Source organism: Charadrius vociferus, unplaced genomic scaffold (assembly GCF_000708025.1).
Source record: "Charadrius vociferus isolate BGI_N301 unplaced genomic scaffold, ASM70802v2 scaffold103, whole genome shotgun sequence".
Classification (NCBI taxonomy): domain Eukaryota; kingdom Metazoa; phylum Chordata; class Aves; order Charadriiformes; family Charadriidae; genus Charadrius; species Charadrius vociferus.
This window is the reverse complement of record NW_009648061.1, coordinates 4,472,731-4,493,995: the sequence shown is the minus strand read 5'-3', so window position 1 is coordinate 4,493,995 and position 21,265 is coordinate 4,472,731. Positions and strand designations below refer to the sequence as shown.

At 38.1% G+C, this 21,265-nt stretch overlaps 1 protein-coding gene across 1 annotated transcript in view; it reads right to left on the bottom strand.

Annotated features, from left to right (window-relative positions):
• SEMA5A (sema domain, seven thrombospondin repeats (type 1 and type 1-like), transmembrane domain (TM) and short cytoplasmic domain, (semaphorin) 5A) overlaps nucleotides 1-21,265 on the bottom strand; it is a 239,068-nt gene that overhangs the window by 86,460 nt on the left and 131,343 nt on the right. Inside the window, exons 10-11 of the mRNA XM_009883755.1 lie at nucleotides 17,663-17,870; nucleotides 4,898-5,015 (exon numbers count right to left, since the gene is read on the bottom strand). Coding sequence (XP_009882057.1) covers nucleotides 4,898-5,015; nucleotides 17,663-17,870 — 326 coding nt within the window. The remainder of the gene's footprint in view (nucleotides 1-4,897; nucleotides 5,016-17,662; nucleotides 17,871-21,265) is intronic.

Sequence of the window (21,265 nt, the reverse complement as noted above, 5' to 3'; positions counted from 1 at the left end):
CTGAACGCAATTCTCAGCCCCTTTGGCTGGAAGGGTCGGACCATTCTCATCTTGACTGGAATGTTTCCATCATGCAGCCATAACACATGTTAATAAGAAATCTTTACTATCTAGCTGAAACAAAATGGAAATTGCAGCAGCCTCCATGGTTACTGGAACTTATAAAGAAAATGGGGCTGAACATGGGGAATTCAGCTCTCGTAACAAAGATAGGCTCTCATAGTCTTAACTCTTTTAGCAAGCTGTTAATCGTGACAAATCTGTGATCATAAATGGAAATGATAGCCACTTTTTTACTTAAATACTAAAGGATTTGCCTTTTGATTGTCACATTTGAGCTTTCAGTCAAAGCAGCAGTACTAACAAGTGCAGGCTAAATAGCATTTAAATTCACTCAGATAAAAATAAATACGTATCAGTTGTAGTCATGCATATTTTATCAAATGTGTAAGAACGTAACACTAACATTTGCTTATATATTGAAATCAGAACTACAGTTGTAGATTGTCATGAATGATCTGAAATGGTGTTTCCCTTTGCTATTTTTAGTATTGTTTCATTTTAACAGTGGTGAGGGAAGTTTACATTTCACTAATAATTTGAAGATACAAGAGATTCAATTACAGCCCAAGACATGTTTCCACTGCCACGCTGGGTGCTGGCTGATTCTTTCCACTGTCATAAAGGTTCCATAATTTCACGATTAATTACACTTCTCATGACTTATTTTTCACATCTATAGCTTCTCCACAGAACACCTATGTGTGTATTCTGCCAGCTACAACGGACACAACTGTAATTCATCATTTCAAAATTCCGCTGACAGCTGTTTATTGAAAAGAACTCACTGACCTTTGCTCATGCAGAGGATAAACTGTTGTATCTCATAAGACAACAGAAAATACTTACTTCTAGTTAAGTAACAAGTAAATCCATTCTCTCTTACACTGCTGGTCTAACAAATATACAGTCCCTAAAGTAGCAGTGATATGTCCCCAATCCAGTTAACGTCATAGATGTGAAAATGTCTTTACTGTTTTCTATTTCTATGCTGCACCAAAGCATCTTTATTGTTGCACCTAAAATTATAAACTAAAGCTACAGTTGTCTACGGTTACCATAATTTATATCAAGTGACAGGGAAAGTATTAAGAAAACTCAACTTCAAAGCTTGAGCTCAGAAGCACATACTGACGATTCTATGATTCTCTTTTTCCCCCTTACTCCTGTAAACATCATCCCACTGCAGTCTCTGCTGTTCCCCATGACTCACCTGCTCCCTCCCTCTATGAATATCTCCCTTTCACAAGTGAATCAAACAACATCACCACAGGACTATCAGAAAGCAAAATGTACTGACGAGGGGCCGTTTTAGCCCTCACCTGAACCTGTGCCCATTCACATTTCACCAGCTGACATTCCTCAAGCGGAAAATGACAATCAAGCAGACAGTATGGCTGTACTTTCCTGTCATGGCTACACTCTGCTTTCCTTCACCACCACCCTGTTTTTGTCACCCTTTCCCTTCTGCAGATATCTCTAGTCCTTTCTTCCTTCCTAATGTCCTCCAAATATCAATCTTCTTTGTCTTGAGCCTCTCTGCACCCACCTTGTCTTCCTGGCTGGTGCCTCTGCACTCTGAGTCAGGGTCATACCTTCAGAGACCCAGTCCTTAAATCTGCTATGAGCTCTTTGGTTTGAGCTTATTTCATGTAGAATTCAGTGGCTCTGGAGTATTTCCTGAAGCTGCTAATGAATTCAGGTAAGACCACATAATATACTCTTTCCCTGCATGCAATATTTGCTACAGCTGTAAAAATAAAGCCATTTCATGTTGTATACATATGTAAAAAAACCAAAATACTTTTAAAAAAAATATTTTTACTTTCCATGTAAAAGCTCTCTTATAATGTCAGACAGTGTACTTTTAAGTGATGGGCTGCAAGTAGTCCCACTGGAAAATATTTTGGCAAAACAATGAACCTTCACTACTATAAAAATATTGGATGAATAATAGGGACATCTGACCAGCTGGAAGAAGCTCAAAATAGATATATGTGCCATAGCATTAATTACTAGCTATATTCTTGCACAATTGATGTCGTCACACCAACTAAAACAATAACCTAAAAAATCAACTTGAGAATTAAATCAATGCGAGACAACCAAAATAACCAAATTTGTCAGAAATGATCTTCAAAGTTCAGAGAGATGGTAAAACAAATGCTCAGCTACCTCTCCTAGCCCTCTCTCTGCTCCACCAGGACATGCTGATAAATATTCAGATATATGAATAATTCCTTAGGAAATAATTTTTCAAGTGCAATGGGTCACACTTTTAATTTTGGGCTAAGCTAGTGTATAAACAGGCCTCTCTCTGATCTGAGTTTAGAAGAATCTGGTCATGCATTAATCTGACAAATTATCTAAAGCGTTAAAAAGATCAGTGTAGTTTTGCTAACAATTAAGATATTGGAAACAAAAAAGGGAGGGTAGAAGGCTTCTAATATTCTGTTACGTTGTGCCTGCAACATTATCTTAAATGTATATAGCAAATGTCAAGGATGCACATAGCTCAGTTGCCTACAAAATGAAATTTATTGCATCTTGGCTTATATATCCCGTGAATACACCACATAAAAATGCTATAAAAACAAATATTCAAAAGCCTCGCTAAGCAAAAGTCTAATTGATAGCAGTTTGCCAGATTACAGTGTTATTTTAAAGGAAAGTTTCTATGAAGTTTCCAAATTTGTTCAATAATGTGTTACTTAGAGTTCAGGGCTTTAAGACAATAAAGTGGTAAACCCATGCTTTTCAATTTAGACACTTAATTCTAAAATTTTCCTTATATTATGCAATCCCAATCTGCTCAACTTCAAAATTCCTTTGGAAGCTTGCTAGATTTTTTCATCTCTGATACGCAGAATAAGTCTCACAGCTGTGGATGAATTTCTGAGCAATCCTTTGGTGCTCCTCTGCTTTGACTGGACTGTCTGATCCTACGCAACTGTCATATATAATTGTTTTTCCAGTTGAACGGAACAGAATTGAATTCTGCTTTCTAAACCATTCCTCCCTCCGCCTCCACCCCTTCTTGGCCTCATGTTTTGTATCCACAAAAGAAAAGAAAGGCCAATGCCAGAATTCAAAGACTAAGTAGCAGGCAGACTGCTTATGCAAGTATCAACCAACCAACCCATTCCAGTAATCCTTCCTAAAACAGCAACCCAGCTAGGCCACTGGCAAACCCACCACATGACCACGTTTAGCCTCTGGGACTACCGCAGGGAGATACGATAGACTCCATGTACTTGGAAATGAATATACTGTACAGTGCATCTAGTTACTTGTCAAACAGGGAGACAAGGACTGTGCTAGTGCCTGAATCCAGACTTTACGTCTGGATAGCTATGACAGCTATATGTCTATATTAGCCAGTGCTACGCACATAAACTGCAAATCCGGAAAATGAAACAGTTGGTGTTGCAGACTTGACACATACACCATATGTATTTTGTGGGCTCACTTTGGTCTTGCTCTGGCCATGGATAGTAGTTGTTAGAGCACATTTTTGGTTTAATTTCATCTGAAAGTAATGTGGCTTGTGTGCTTCAAGACTGCTTTGTGATGTGAACCAGAGAAAATGGGAAAAATCAGAGCATTTGCCCCAAAGTTGCTCCTGATTTGAGCTAAAATGCAAATGCAGATGAATCCAATGCAAGCCTTCTTTAGTAGGCCACTATGTGAGACCATGGATGCAAAGGACAGGACAAGATATTTTTTAAAAAATTACTATTGAATGTCAAACACAGTCAGTCAGTACACAGGAGCTAGGTCTCGAGGACCTCAGAATCAGTGTAGTGATTTGCATCTATGAAGCTGCTGCAACACATGCAGAGATCACAAGTGAAAGCTGTAAGAACTTTATACTAACTTTACACATCTCTAGTTCACTAAGCAAAGCCCAGCTTAAGAGACAGGAGTGTCAATAAGATGTTAAAAGGAACTTGTTGAACACATGGAGAATAGAACATGGATGTCATATGAGCATAAATTCATATACACATATGCTGCAGTGGCAAATGGGGATGAGTTCAAGAAGTCCTCATTAGCGATTAAAGAAGAATTGAGCTGCAAAGGCTTCCTCTTCATGGGCAGAAGGAAAAGACAAAGCAGCATGTCTCCAAAGGAAAGAGCTTAGTAGCACAAGGAAGATCCTTCTTAACCCTCTTTTTGTGCTCTTTGGAGTGAGGGAAAGGAATCAACATTAAACCAACACTGGAACCACACTAAAAAAGGAGGGATAGAATATCAACTCTGTTGCTTGTTTTTTAGTATATTAAATTTATTCAAAAATAGTTTTTAAACAGAAGTGTTAAGCCACTTCAAATATTAACACTAAGTTTATTGTAATTATCACTCCTGTCATTTATGTGGCTAAGAATTAACCCATACAATTCACCCTTCCAATTCATGAACTTTGAAGGATGTTATATAACCTTATGTATTAGCAATAATGATCCTAAAAGAAAAGACTATACCACTAGTGATTAAATTTTTTCAAAATACAAAAAGAAGAAAAATCCTGCAGAGAAAAACATGTCAATATCTCTAATCTTTGTGAACATTTGCTTTCAAGGTGGGAACACAGATATTACAGGTAAAAGCAACTACCTATTGAAAGTACTACAAACAATTTGATCATATTATATATGTAGTTTGATAAGAAATATAAAAGAAACTAAATATCCTGTTAAAATCTGATGCAAAGGCCTGAGGAAAATGGCATTAGATACAGTTTTCTGAGCTTAAAAATCTATTCCGCCATCTCATTTTCATGAAATCCACATGGAATCAAAAGTTTATAGAGATAAATGAATGTACGTGGACTTACTGGACACACAGTAATGCTTTGCTCCCATTGACTCATGCTCAGACTTTCTTCTAGTGTTGTGCATTTCTTCATCACCATGTCCCAGCCACAATAAGGGTCTTGGGATCCAATGCATGCACTGTGAATGAAAACCAATCAGAAAACATCAACATTTATCTTTGTACCAGCCAAAGATCTCTAAATAACTATATGGCATCTCTTCATATTTCATAGGCCTAAAACAGATAGTTAAACTGATCCCTGTTTTGGTATGGCACAGATGAAATGACAAAACAGAAGAAAAATGAATTTGAATGCCCACACAACACTAGGATTACTTTTAAGTGCATAGCTGAATTCCTGGCTGCATGTATGGCATGTCATCAAGACTGATTATGGTACTTAATTATGAGAGAATTACAGAAATTCATAAAAAGTGTATGTTGCCTGCTCCAAGTAAAGAAGATTTCAGGAGTTATAGTTGTTAGACTCTTCTATCAGTTTTTGAATTACAGTCGTCATCTTTGTCAGAAGTCAGATGACAATGTCTACTCTTTGAAAATTAATTAGAAAACCCTCTGATTTTCTGCACTGCTATAGAATCCCTGGAAATAAGTTCAAAGGGGTGCTGGTGGCTGCCATCACACTTGTCACATATCAGATGCTGCCCTAGACATTCCCTCCCAGTGGCACCTGAGGAGGAAAAAAGGTTGGAGAGAAGGATGGTAGTCCAGCTTCCTACAGATTCTGAAAGACTCAGTGTACAAAACTAGAAGTTCTTTTCTCTGTTAAATGGCAGCTTTCTCTTGCTACTGGTAGGTCAGGTATTAACAGTCAAGGCAATAGGTCTGCAGCTTCATAGCTAAAGATACATAAGAAAGTGGGTGGAATTCCCATCATAATGAAGCATAATATAATTGTTTTAACACTTGCAAAAATACCTATAAATTACACATGAAAATAATAAATTCTAATATTTTGTCTAGATTATAAAAAATGCTAGACTGATCATTCTTGTTCAACTCAAATCCATGGACATTATCATTCTCTCTTTAATTGTCTGTTCACATCACACCTGTCCAGTGAAGGGCCACAAGGACAATTAAGAGACTGGAGCATCTCTCCTATGAGGAGAGATTGAGAGAGCTGGGACTGTTCAGTCCGGAGAAGAGAAGGCTAGGAAGAGATCTCATCAATATGCACAAATACCTGAAGGGAGGGTATAAAGAAGGGGGAGCCAGAGTCTTTTCAGTGGTGCCCAGTAACAGGACCAGAGCCAGTGGGCACAAACTGAAATACAGGAGGTTCCATCTGAATATCAGGTAACACTTTTTTCACTGTGAGGGTGACTGAGCACTGGCACAGGTTGTCCAGAGAGGTTCTGGAGTTTCCTTCCTTGGAGATATTCAAAAGCCATCTGGATATGGTTCTGGGCAACTGGCTCTAGGTGATCCTGCTTGAGCAGGACGCTGGACTAGATGACCTCCAGAGGCCCCTGCCAACCTCAACCCTTCTGTGATTATGTCCTCACAAATCCTATGTTTTATTCATATTTCTATTTATCTCTGGCATTCCTCGTGTAGTTCCACGCTAACATCAGACAAAACGCAGACTTACTAATTCCCTAGGATGCTATTCCATAATACCATCACAGAGGACTCTTAGTGCTTATAAATTTCAAAGAATTAGTTTCTACAGTACACTTGGCAATGTGTATTGCCAGTACTGAGGCAGGATAGTACCCATCTGCAAAATGGGCACAGAGTAAGAGACATAATAGCCAGAACTCCCTAGGTGTCCCTAATTAGGCTTCCAGTTCGAAGATAAAGCTTTTGGTTTAGGGGATTCAGTGTTCAGAAGAGAGTTCCCACTGACAGCTCTTGCAGCTGTGAGTACTTAGCATTTTTGTAACTCAGGCTGCACATGTTTCCATTTAACTATCTAGAAAGTGAGGAGGACGATTAATGCAAATTATGGAAAGTTTTAAGTGTCTTGCCCTTCCAATGTTTGCCAAACAAGACATTCAGTGATCTCCTTCAGAGCATCTCCGATAAAGCACGTGCTTTATGAAAAAAGTTTACAAAAAAAGTTAAAGGCTGACATAATGCACAACTGGCAACTTAAGCTGTGTTATTTCTCAAACTAGAAGTGCTCACTTTTCCAGCTTTGCTATTCCTTTATGTAAAGTGTTAATATTTTTAAATGCAGTTATTATGCTCTAGACATTTTTTTATTAAAAAAAAACACATTAGAAGTCAGTATCCTTTCACTGAGAACCACACTCCCTCTTTCCTGAAAGTAAGCTCTGCTCTTAGACCCCATTTCCTCTTTTGTGTTTGTTTCCACATTACTTTCCACTCAGGCAAATCAAAATGGCTTGCACCTTTCATTGTAAGTCACTTAGAAGTTTTAAGTAGGACATTAAAAGCGCATTTCGACCATTCTTATAACTTCCTGGTATCAGAACAGATCCTAGTTTCATAGAAGAAATAAAATTTAAAAAAATGATGAAAAGTTCTTGCGTTGCTGAGGCAAAGCATGTTCAATCACTGTGGACACCAAACATGGCCATTTCAGTAAGTGAACAGGTTTGGAGAGCATGGCAGCAAGATGCAATGAGACAAATATTTTCAGAATTTAGTGAAGAAGGTCCACTGAGCATATGAAAACTATGATTTTAAGAAGTTAATAACTCAGCTAACCTCATGCAGGTGACAAGAGGCTAAGTGCGAAGAACTTTCTCCAAAAAATAAGAGGCATTAACAGCCTTCAATAATTTTTTTTTTCTTTACACTGCAATACATAAATTAATCCTGGAAACATATGAACTATTCCAAACAAAGCAACAGGAAATTTTGTCTGAGAAGTATTCCTCACATGAGAAACTCTAGTTTTGCCTTTTTTTCCCATAATGTTCTAATTGATTGTCCCAGTTATTACTATATGTAAGTCTCATCTTGTAAAAAGTTTTATTTTTGAAATCTTATGTTCAGACAGGAGAATCATGCCATGAAAGTGCGGTTCAGCATCATCTCCCTCTCTCTGGCATTTCAGTTCACCATGCCAGGTATATTCACGAAATGAGGCAGGACCTGGCCAAAATAGCTGCCCTGTTCTCTTATATTGGCACAACAGTCCTTTTCTGTTCTCCTCCCTTCCTCACATCTCAGAGGCTTTTCTTATTTATTTCTTTCAGATCACTTGTTTAGATCACCAATATCTACGAAAGTAAATATATTTTCTTTTAAATGAAAAGAAGAGAGGTAATATGCCAGTAAAATTTTATCCCTATTTGCTTAATTATGTCACATTTTAAAAACATTTTCTTTCCTTTGAAAAATAACTTAATGTGTGAATAACAGCAGCTAATTATTTTGATCTACTATGCCTAGATAAAAAAAAAGAAAAGAAACAGATAACGAAATAAGTTTACAGCCAGGAAATGAGGATAGAATAAAGCTTGTAAGTATGAGAAGTTATCAGAAGTTATCAGAACTTTTATCTGAAATGTGAAATTTAAAGGGACTATTATTATCTCATAATTATGTGTCTTTACTGTCCTCCATCAATGAAAATTTTATATTAACACTTTTTTAATGAATCTCTCTCCCAAGAGACAGCAGTAAAAGGAACAGCTTCAGTGTATACATGAAATAACAAAAACATTGCACAAAATGGCTGTCAAATTCACACAAAGTCGAAAATTAGATAGCACTACACATCATTATCCCTTTCTTCTCCCAAATCTCTGTCTAAATTAAAGCCATTTTAGATGCTACGGTTGAAAAATTAGTATTAGGTCCTTCAGTTGACAGTGCCCTTTCAGATAGTGACACTGGCAGTAGCAGAGCTGGATAATATATTAGCCATCTTGGCTCTGGAAGTCTACCTTACATCTCAATCTCACCAAAGATGAAAATGCACGTTTTGTCTGTTACTCCCAGTAGGCAGCAGCCCACATCTCTAAGACTTCACATGATTTGTCCCAGCGCTGCTATAAGTGGCAATTTTGTGCAGAAAGGAAATTCAGGAACAAAATGAATTGATTCATTCTAAGACTCTTGATGCCACTTACCCTGTCGAGTCAGCGCAGTCTACAAAAATTTTCAACAGCTTTTGGCTTCTACTGATTGATTCTAATTTTCCTCTATGTTGTCATTTCACAGTTTTTACCAAATGTAAATGATAGGTAGTTGACTGTTTCTCCTGCAAGGCATTCATTTGGCTGTGATGGTTCGGTATGCCTACCGACAGTCATGCCACACTCAAACAATGGATTTTGACTGACTGGTAACAGAACTGTAAGTCATCCCATTCTAAAGCAAGCCAGCAATAGCAGGTCATTTTCCTCAGCTATTTTATAATTATTACCAAGCAGGCTAGAAAAGCTGCTCTACATCAGTTACATTTGAGATGATTTATTCAGACACAAAATGAGGCAGAAATGAACACCATTCAGAGCAAAACATAAAAAACCCCATACACTTTTAGACTAAAAAGAATTCATTATGCATGCTCCAAAGACCAAAACAACCCTAAGATTAAAAACTATATCCTGATACCATTGATTTCAAAGAGATTTGTAAATCTCCTTTCAGGAGAAGAATATATTCTGCTATCAATATACATTGTAAGTGCTATTCGGGTATCCTCTTGAGCTGTAACATTTTATTCAGAGAATGTATAAACATAGGAGGTGCATCTTCTGAGACTGTTCAATGAAACATTTTTCTGTCTTTACCAATACACAGCATTTTGAAGAACATAGGATATTTGAGTCTCCTGACCCTTTCAAATCGTTCCTACTGACATATCCATGCCTACCTAGTTCCAATTATTGTCAACTGTGATCTGGACACTTCGTATACCAGGAACTGAACTGGGGACACCATCTTATTTCACAGAAGCCAGATTCCTCACTGCAAATTTGAACAGACAACTGAAGATAAAAGCCCGTCTTATGTTCCAAATGCACTGTGTTATCTACTTCTGAATGAATACATGAATCTCATACAGGAATTTCGTACAGAGGTACCTATTGGTGTTTTCGTTACTACTGGTTTTGTAGATATCTATATGTGTGTGTGTGTATACAGACAAGTGCAATGAAGAACAGGGATCTAAAGATGACAGGGATCTAGATGAATGATGCAGAAGAACATCTACAAAGTCCTACGAGCTCAAACTAAGATGCGTGTTAAATATTCAGAATCCTGCTTAACCTTTGTCTGTATTGTTAAGAAAAATCAAGTGCTTTAATCATCTCAGCCACTCTGTGTGGACTACTATTGCTTCCTCCTACTTGAATTTCTATAAGGCAATCAAAATCCATCTAGGTATGGTTCAATCTTGTGGCACGCACTGGCAAAATTTAGAAGCCTTAAATTTACAAGCTCTTCCCTTCAAATCCAGAATCAGGAACTTATGTATAACTTATTTAGTAAAATTATTTATAACACACAATTCTCTGAATACGGACGCTTCCAAGTGGCTCTACTTGGAACAAAAGTCAAAGACAACTTTCAGAGCATGCTCTCTACAAGAGAAGATAGGCTTGCCATTCATTGTAAAGAAACACCATTTGAGGTCCCCATCCAAGTCAATCAGCCAAGACAAAGCTTCCAGCCCTCTGATTAGGAGGTAGGAGCCTGGAAATGCTGAGACTGCTAGGTGCAGCTAGGGTTTTCAGAGCCCTTTTGGTGGGCTGAAACTAGAGCCTGCCAATCTCCAAAATTGGAGCTACTTACATAGCAAGGCAACCCAAGAGCAACAGACTTAGTGATTTTCTCATAAGTTGATAGGTTCCTAGATCAAAACAGCAGTAACAGTGATTCCCCAGGCTGGACAGGTTTGCTTCTATATGGCATCCCCATGTCCCTAAAAGACCTGCACACCTTTAGCAGATACAAACGTAAACAGGGTACACAGCTTCCGTATCCTTTCAGTCAGCTGTAACCTCGGTTCTTTTGAATTTAAATGTTGAGGTCAACTTTATACTAGAATATGAATCAATTATAAAGATAGCAGGCCCAGGTATAAGATGTACAACTTCACTCCTCAAAAGTACTAACCAGATAACAGGTATCTCAACATTTTGAGGGCACTGCTACCTCTCATCTCAGAAGTAACTGTAGATGCCTCCATTGGCCTGACAACGTACTATCAGGAGCAGATGGCCTTTAAAGCCACTCAGTTTGGGCTTGTAGAACTGCAACATCAAAACTGCTGTCCTGGAATCCTGCCCACAGTTCACACTACTGCATCAAGAATACTCTCTCTCTCTTTCATACATTCCGGTCAACAGTGGACTCCAAACTTGGATGTTAATTTTCTGTAAAACTTCAAATAAATTAAAATGTCCACAATAAGATTATAGATTATTAAGAGATAAATAATTCTCATCAGAAAACAACTGCTATGTAATGCAGAGCACTGTAAACTGAGATGCATAGGATACATGCTGGCCTGACTGCAAAGCAGTCCAGTATCCAATATGTTAAATTATTTCAAAATAAAAGGTTTGCCTTTGTTTGTTTGTTCATTTTTTTTAAACCATCCATTACCTTTAACTTGTGTTTCCAGAGAATACACTTGCTAAGTACCAAATGACTAGTGAAGTGATCTCTTGGAAAGTGGGTTGCTTTAAATATGTCAGGTGATTTTCAAGAAAAACTTAAGAGTAACTACACTGAACTTAAAATTCCTCAAACTTTTTGTATTTTTAAAGCAAATAAATGAATTACATAATGACATATGGAAACCACATGCCTGTTTTAAATTTTTATTTCTTAGCTCACTTCTTTGTTTAAAATAACATCCTAGTAATAAAATCTGAATTGCAAATACGTAGTCAAGTCCATCTGTTTTTCTTACAACTTTGCAAACTAAAAGGAAAAGACATTTTCCTTTGTCCTCCTAGCATACTACACTAAATACATTGGAGCAAGCTGTAAAATCAAAATTCCTTCTTGTTTGCCAAAAATGTGTGCTTACAATACAACACATACATGCCTAATCACACACTTCAAAGAGTTGTGACTAAATATTTCAGGTGCAGCAAAATGAAAATGCATAGTTTGTTTCTGATGCTTTTTGTGGGACAGACAAAGACACCTTCTGCAAAAATCTTGGTCCTCAAAGAGGAAGAAAGAAATATGGGTCAACCTCAGATCTATAGAGCTTCAATTGATTCCCCTCCCCAATATGGGACTAATATTCTACTTCTTTTGCGTGAGGAAGACTTTCAACTGTGCTTACTTCAGAGTTTTGCTGACTTTACTAGTGTTCTTAGAAGTTCACAGCAATTGAAGATAATTTGCAGTGTATCTAGTACCTAAAAAAAAGACTTCACATTTTTAAAATGTGCTTATGATCTAGTCTTGCAGCCAGGATTAGGGTTTATCTTAGCTTAGGCAATTCGTGAAGATTCTGATTCTGGAATGTTACTCTGGAATTACTAATTCAGATTAGGCCTCAAGTGGTTCCAACATTCTAATGTAGCAGTTTCTTTCTCCGATTTAAACTGGAGTAAGGCTTGCATATTTTGAAATAATGAAATCCACCTGGATATCCAAAAATAACTGTTCTGGAATGACTATTTCAAAACAGCAATTTCAATTCCATGTATTGGCAAGCCCTTCTGGACACATTAGCACCTAGTAATAGTTTATACCACATTACTGGTTGTTAACGTGTATAATATTAGTATATAGAAATCATTATTCTACTATGTAATGATAGCCACAGTGTTTCATTCCCAGGGAAACAGGTTTGTACTGAGTGCAAGAGTACTTCTGAGAATGCAACATCTATAGCCAAAGAAAAACAAAGGAACACAACAGCAGTTGAAATACTTAATCCAATAATCTTTCTGGAGTTCTAGGAATGAAATAAAGCACAACCCAATTTGTAATAATTGTTTTCTTCTGTTAGTTAATTCAGTAACCCTCTTATTACTACGCTGCTACAGTTATCTTTTGCATATGTACAGATAGTGCAGCTGATGGTTAACAAAGAAGCCAAAATAAAAATGATGGAGTACAGAGAGAGAAAACTCGGGGTTACAGCAGAATAGCTATCATAACAACACTTAGCAAAAATTCTTGTGACCTAGTAATATTTTAAGCATATAATGTAGAAAAACAATACTCAAAAATTTCCAAAGATTGTTTTTCTACACCAGAGAAGTCACTATTTGTACAGCTTTTAGCAGATGACACTGTTTATTTACTTTGACATAACATCACCGTAAGATTAGTTTTCAAGCCTTCTAAGTGTGTGAAACCTATCTTCCATCAGTAACAACAATTCTTGATCCTTGCTTGGTAAGATTTTGCAGAATATTGGGCTGATACAACCTTTCATTGACCCTACTTTCAAAACTGATGCACTGAAAACTCCAGTACAGATTATTACATCGACAAATTTGCCTCAGAGAAATCACTGCCATCCAAGTTTTTCTGAAGGCTTTTGAAGGCTACAGCTGCCAATAAAAGAAAGCCACCTGCTTCTTTGTTTCCTGGGATGGAGTCTTTGGCCCCCTGCTACAGATCTCACTCCTTATTAGAGATGCTCGGCGTCTTCAAAGTAAATAGCAAACACTGCAACTTTTGGGACTTTAATAGTTATCTTCTCATGATAATCATTCTATTTATCACGCATTATAGTTAATTAGCGGGTATACAAAAGTCAGTTGTGCTTTATGCTTGGCCTACTCAACTCTGAAGAGTACAGAGAGCTGGCGAATTCTTAGTGAAAAGAATAGCTCCTGTGAATAACATTGATGGTCTTCCGTAAAAGTTTGATAAACATGTGTGAATTGCAATAACCAGGTGATAATAGCCTGGGCAAATCTTAAGGATTTTCCCCAAGGAGAGATAAGTTAGGTAACTTCTCTGCTGTTTCTTCCTGAAGCATGAAGATGCCAGGGCTTTTGGCGGAACTGTTTGCAATAATTCAGGTGGCCCAAACTATTTTTCCCAAGCTAATTCCTGAAAACAGCAGGATTATGACAGGATGTTCAAAACTATTCAGCCATTGGCAGAAGTCTGAGGGAGACCCCCTCCATTAAAACTGTCAAACCAAAGAACTAACATGGGCAACTCATAAACGATGAAAACATCATGACATAATGGAAAGTGCTAAGCAACCGAAACTACAGGTGTGACAACACGCTCTGCCTGTGGTATGGTCTGCTATAACAGCAATAAAGTGCACTGAACTGCACCTAGAACACCAAAAAAAAAATAATCAAATTTAGTCTCAAAAGGTAAAACCGTATTTTCAAGGGCCTTCAGAAACAGTGTCTGTGGGAACGGAGCTGTGAGCTGGGAGAACAGGACTCTTCTGAATCAGAGGGAATGTTTGTCAGACTTAACACAGTGTCACAGAGGACTCCACCACAAGAAAGTGGTGGAGGAACAGATTTACAAAGAAATATGAATCAGCTAAATATCTACAACATATCAGAGTGATAATTAAGGAGACATAATAAAGTATGAATAAAAGCAATAGCCACATGCTTTAGAGGCTGGTACATTAAGATAAAACAAGGAATAATGAAATAATAATAAAAATAGACAATCTCAAGAAAATTATCTTGACATTGAGATATTAGCTTGTGGAACAGTCTGCTCAACCGAGGGACTGAAGTTGCATTGTCTGAAACCCTTGCAATAAACCTAAACAAACAGATTAGAAAAGATTAGACGGGGAGCACTCTGCCATTGACACAAAAAGGCAGGATAGATGAGCTAGTACATCTTCTGCCTTTTGACTGTTTTAAGGCCGTTATTTATACACAAGCATGTTCCTATTTCTCAAAAATTACGTGTGAAGTAGATATTAAAGACTACACATGCCCTTGATCTGGGCAAGAAACTCTAGTTATTATTGATGAAAGTTCAGAATATAGCCTTGGTGCAGTTATACAGCCCTAAGTATGATAAATGTGAATAGATAAAATAATCCAAAAAAAAAGAATCACAGTGCCCCAAGGCATTTTCCTTAGGTAAGGTTTACTCCTTACTCTATTTACCCATTGCTATAGTATAGAAGGAATAGTCAGCAACATATAACAAGAACGTGAGTATCACAGCACCCAACAACACAGTGACTAAATTTCAGATGTTTCATTACCTAGTGAAATTTATAGCCCCAAGTAAGGTACCTACACTCCCTCCACCTGTAGAGAACCAAATATGCTTGAAATTCAGCATAAGCCAAGAAAAAACTAGGCAAGCCAAAAGTAAGTGATAGGTGAGAGAAAGATTGTCTGCATTTTCCAAAGGATCTGAGTCTCTAATGATAGATGACAAGGGGATGCCTTGTTTCATCAAGATCACTGCTGTAAATCCTCTCCTTTCTCACAAAACAGAGCCAGAATTGCTGGTGAACTCTTTAACCAGGAAGAAAGCATGGATGGTAACTCTTTCGGTGCAATGGATATTTAATTATTCTAAGCAAAATGACAGAACTACAAAAGATATAACCGAAAAACCCCACAAGTAATAATTTTGTCTGCTTTTAAGTAAGTCGTTCCAGTGGAAGGCGAGACTTCACATACCTCTGGGCAGAGGAATAAATTATCATTTCAGCAGGTTTTGAGTCATTTAATTCCTGTTCTACTCAGTAAAATCAGAACAGCACCACTCTCTCTATTTTTTTCTTTTTTTTTAAGCACTCTTAAAATCTAGTCAATTAGACTCCACTGCTCAAAAAGGGAGAAGAATGCCTAGCCTGCAGCCATCTATGGGGTCTATGATTTGAGACAGAGGTCCCATCCTGTGAGGGCAGAAGCATGTTTGGGGCCTGCAGCCAGGGTAGCACTGATGTGCCTCGGGAATTGTCCTAACAGAAGCACAGATACCAGGGATCTTGTGGGACCTTCACACAGGCACGAGTTAAGCAGGTGCTCTGGAATTCTCACCTCTGGATTTTGGAGTTCACACCTCACTAATAAAATAATAAGGCTCCAGCACTGAAATGTTTGAAGCAGAGTGCAGACTTGGTGTAAATACAAGACACCAGTATTTTTGAGCTCTCCGTGTGTTTACAGAGTCCCTCAAGAAAACACAGGATACCAGCCTAAATCTCTGTTTCTGAAATAAACACATCTGCTTAAGAAAATATGTTTAATGTCTTGTACATTCAGAATGGCATAACCATGTCACATTCAAGAAAAGAGAGAAGCACAAGAGTATGCAATATTTTTTCCTTCCCCAGAAAACATGTCCTTCACTTAACGAAAAGAAGGAAACAAAACAAAAAGGGGTACAGGACCACCACACAACCTGTTTCAACTTGCTAAACCAATGAAAGATGAAACTTGGGTCCTATTTTAACCCCTAAACCAACCAAAAGCTTGAGGCAGAGACTTGCCTATATGTAACTTTTCCTTAACGTGAGCTTTGCAGGACTTCCAATGGAGCTTTGAGTGTCCTACCGCTGCTATTTTAGTAGAAAATACCTAAAATATGCTACATAAGACAGCATAAACAAAAAGGGCTGGTAAAGAACTGTAATAAGGAGAATTCCCCCTTCCCGGTTCTACGCAGTTTCCCAGGGACAGCTTTTCCTTCACGCTTGCTCTCAACCCAGTAGCCTTTCACTGGCCTGCTGCATGGCACCAGTTGTAGAGTCAGGTCCCTCAGAAAAGTCCTTCCACCGTCTCCAAGACACAGCTCTACACCTGCATGCTGTGGTCACCTCCCTGCTGTGACCATGGGCGTGTTCCCTCTGACAGCCAGAAACGTCTCCATCTGCAAATGGTACCTGCCTTTCATGGGAGGTATAAGCCCTCTGTCTGCTGCACAAATAATGTTACTGTGATCCTGAGTGTGGCAGCCAAGAAAAACAACTGGCAGCCTTTCTCCCTCCTTTAATAGCCCAGCTTTTCAAAGGAATGTATTTTAAACAAGCTGAAAGCAAAACAAGATAAAAAACCACCAAATACACCAGACAGAGTTCTCAAAATGCTCATCACACTGGTTCAGAGTCTACCTGACGCAAAACAGAACAATTGTAGTGAACTACAGGAACCACACTTCCATCAAAGGGAAGATATAACTAATTAGATTAAATTAACAATCTCTAATAGCATGCGCTCCACAACACAGAAGTACTTTTAGATATCCTACAGAAAAAGTTGTACACTGACCTTAAAATTCCCTACCTACCATAATACCAAGTGATAATTTCTAAGTTATTTTCCTTGTTTGATTGAATAACTGTTAGCTGCATAAGTTTCACCCAGGAGAATTTTTACAGGTTTTTTTTTTCCTATTTATTTACATGGTTTCCTGATCCAGCACTAACTTTAAATAGCCACTTTTCCAATGAGTATTAACTCTCAGTTCATCCAATCCAGTTTTCCTTCTAAACCTACAGAGATATTGTTTACTCATTTATAACACTGCTTAAAAAAAAAACCCAACATAAATTGGTTCAAGTTTCAAGTTTTGAATATATTAAACCAGCAGCTATACTGCACATTATCAGATACTTGTTTTCTATATAAAGCATTTCTTACTGTTTCATTTCACAATTCAGAATCTGTATAATGACACTTTAATATCAATATAATTCTTTGAGAGTCTCATCTGGTTCTCCCAAGTTAGTAAAAGAAGTCAGAGACAATTCTGATAAACAGTGTACGTAGGAAGTCATTGCTAAGAGAGGCAATTCATTTGGATTCCCACCTAGTCAGTTTTCTTTCTTACTCCTCTGCAAGCCCCCGCAAGCATTTTTCTCAAATCAAATCAAATCAAACTAGCTGATTCTTCATACCTGTATGTTTTGTAAAAGAGACATCTCTTCAAGGGGACCTTAATCACGTGTTCCTGAAGGCCCACAAAAAGGACACTCTGGCTGTGCAGGATCTGAAGGCTCCTGATGGGCTCTCGCTGGCTTTTCGGCAGGAGTTCAATTTCCTCCAGCAGGCAGCTGCTTGAAGTCTGGTTCATTGGGGCAAGTACTTTCTTAATAGTGCCATAGTCTGCAAAGGCAAGAGGAAAACGAGTTGCCAACAATCATACCAGCAATTATACCTACTCGGTGTCATTCAGTGAACAAGCCTTTGTCCCATGCCGGATGTTCCCAATGAAACCTTAGAAGCCACACTCAGTGTGGGAGTACTTTGACTGGAGCTTCCTAAATTTCTTATAGTACAGTGAAAAGAGCCTGAAAACAGCCATTAAAAATTTCTATGTGATATAATAAAGTAAAAAATAACTTTATTAGTGCAGAACAGGCTTCACAGCAGTAGTCACTAGAAAACAAGCTTTCAAAGTCTGGCTATAATAAATGCACATTCACAGCACGGGTGACTGATTTCAGTTTACCAGATTGTACTACACTTTATTACATTTAAAGCAGTTTAAAATGCAATAAAGTTAATCGTTGGCCCAGTCTGTTTAAAATCGTATGTATTAAAAACTATGGGGTTTAGATATGTATTGCATTCATTTAATAAAGCACATATACATGAAGGTCTGTAGGTCTTAATTGAGTCTAGGTGAATATAACAATAAAACAAAGCCGCGTCCCTACATCTTACTTATCTGTATTTTGACCTCTGAAAAATTCTATCTTTTAGCATTTGCTCTTCAATTCTATCCTTATTGTGATTTCTAAGCAAAGACAGTTAAGCATCACAAACCAGTGTCAGTTGACTGATTTCTGATTCACTCGTGCAAAGTTTTTAAATCATTTAAAAATACCAAAGAACATTTGTTCTGAACACAAAGAACCACATTCTCACACTGATAAATATTTTAGGTAGCCATCTGACCGAAACTGTATTATGCAATTTTCTATGTGCCAGCAATAGTAAATATTAAACATCCAACACTACAAACACATACTGAGATCAGCGCTCACTCATGTGACCTCTCAAAAGACTGTAACATCTCTTGTGAATCGGTAACAATTGCAAGACAAATGTTTGGGATACTTTGTTCTGCAGCCCAGTAAATACGTTTTTTGCGATCACTGGCACAAGGCCAGGGGTTTGGTGGAGAGCTGGCAGTCAGGGTCTCAGGACACATGTGGCCCTGCCTTGGTTAGAACTGGTTTTAGCTGTGGCACCAATTGCCTGGTGGCTCTGCTCTGGGGGCGCCCCGGGGCAGGGGGCTGGCACCCCTACGTAGTCACTGCCGGACAAACAGCCCCTCCGGGGTGACAGGGCTGGGGAACGGCAGTGTGTGGCTCCCAAACTTTGCCTGGGAAGTGGTGAGGAACAGCAAGTAAGCAACCTTAAGGAAACACAAAGAAGTAACCTCAAGCAGACTCCAAAACCAAAGAGGAAGTGGAGAAACCAAGATGCCAATTACTGTTAAAGTCTTTTCTGCTGTCCTGAGGAAGATCTGGAGAAGTACTGGAAGGGGGACCATAAAACCAAGTAACAGGGCAAGTTAGTAGGAAGTTTATGTATACGATTTTAACCACATTATTAACAAAACTTTAGCAAGTAGATAACATGGACTTAATTTTATTACACAGTCAAAACTAATTAGATGAACCGTAAATGGTTAGCTCATATACAAAGTGCATTCCCCTTTGTCCATAACAAGATTTTGAATGTAACAGATCATGCCTGCATGTTAAAGTCTTCTGACTGACATCTCAATTCTTAATATAATCACTTTATATAACTGTTTACATTTTTCTCCTTTCTTGGTACAAACAAGCTTTTCAGGATTTACTGGATGTGAGAGTATTTGTTAGAAAAAAGCTTTTATTAAATGACAATGTTAATTTTAATTAAAATTTAACCTTTTTGATATTAAAAAAAAATCTAATTTGACTAACACTTTTTTCCAAACAACCTAAAGTAGAGTTATATTCAAAAATTAATTGAACCTTTGCCAAGAGTCAGTTTTGTCTCACAATTAAGTGATAAGCAGCTCAACTGAGGAATGTAACAAGCAGTGTTTCCACTGCTGATTGTTGGATGCAAAAATTCAACTATAATTACAGCAAGTTTCAAGATCAAAATATGGACTGCGAAGTGCCCAGAATAAAAAAACCACTGTGGCTGTATTATTTAATCACTGAATGGAAAAACAAATAATTTTTTTGAGCACAGAAGTTGGGAAAATGTACTAAGAGGAAGAACAGAAGAAGCAGTGAGATCATTTTACGCACGTAAATGAGTTGGTATCACTTTACAGATCAGTTAGTACAACTCTCCATCACTTGTCTAACTGGCAGCCAACATATTCAGTGTGATTCATGATACATTGCATTTGGCTTGCCATCTTTTTCCTGCATGAGACAAAAATCAGGTATGCATTCAGCACGTGCTTCTCGTACAGACTAATATTTCTTCCTGCCACTATGCTGGCTCTGGCATCTACAGACTAAGTCACTTGTTGTCACTTCCCCAAAGACAAAAGAGAAGAAGCAGCCCACATGACTGGAGGCCTCCTTCCCCCATGCCTACATACTAATATAATTCAGAAGTGCAGCTTTGGACAAGAGAATATGACAAAACCAAATATTTTGTGCTTCTTTAATCCTCAGTAAATTTGTTTATTGTAGAGGGCAGAATTACAATTTTTTTTATGTTCAGGTCTATGACCTGAAGAATACAGTCAGAGCAGCATACTACCCTTGACCGAAATAAAACATTCTCACATTGAGAACTGCAGCGCTAATGCCTTCCCAGGACAGCTGTCTTCCTTCTTGTCTTGGCATACAGTCTTTGTTCCTCCCATTTCCTTTTGCTTTCTTTCAGCATCTCCAAAATCAATCCTTTCCCATTTGTTGTCTAAGAGGATCAGCACTCATACAGAAATGTCAAAAGTCATAAATGACTGGGCTTTAAGTGAAGAAGCAGTGCCAGAGATCCCACAGATTATTAGGAAGAAACACTACCCTTCACAGCAGCAATGTGGGTCATATGCAAGTTCAGTAAAAAGGAATAAAACATTATCTGAGATCTACCTTTGCCTCAGTAAACTCTCCTACTTCTGACCTTCTATAACCTGTCTTCTCCGCTTTAAATTCCTCCTGCCTATGACTCCGATTTGGCATGGACCACCTGGGAGCCCAAACTAGGGTGAGGATCTGTTTTTATTCTGCAGAGACAGACACAGATCGAATTGCTGGCTATGTTCATCAGACTATGGTACGCAGCAAGGATATGTAGCTATTGACCTCTGCAAACTATACTAGCATGTAATACTGGCTATACCAGGCTTCCTTGCAACAGAAAATCACAGCCATTACATTGATATTTTCAAAAGCCAGGTGCTCTGCTCCAGTGTTTCTGATTCTGCCACAAAGCGTGCAACGTTACGCATCCAGCCTCCCGCAAAGATTGCAGATTTCCTGAGGAACTTGTAAAGGTCCCATCCTCAAAAGTGTTGTCTGTTCAGCCATTTTCAC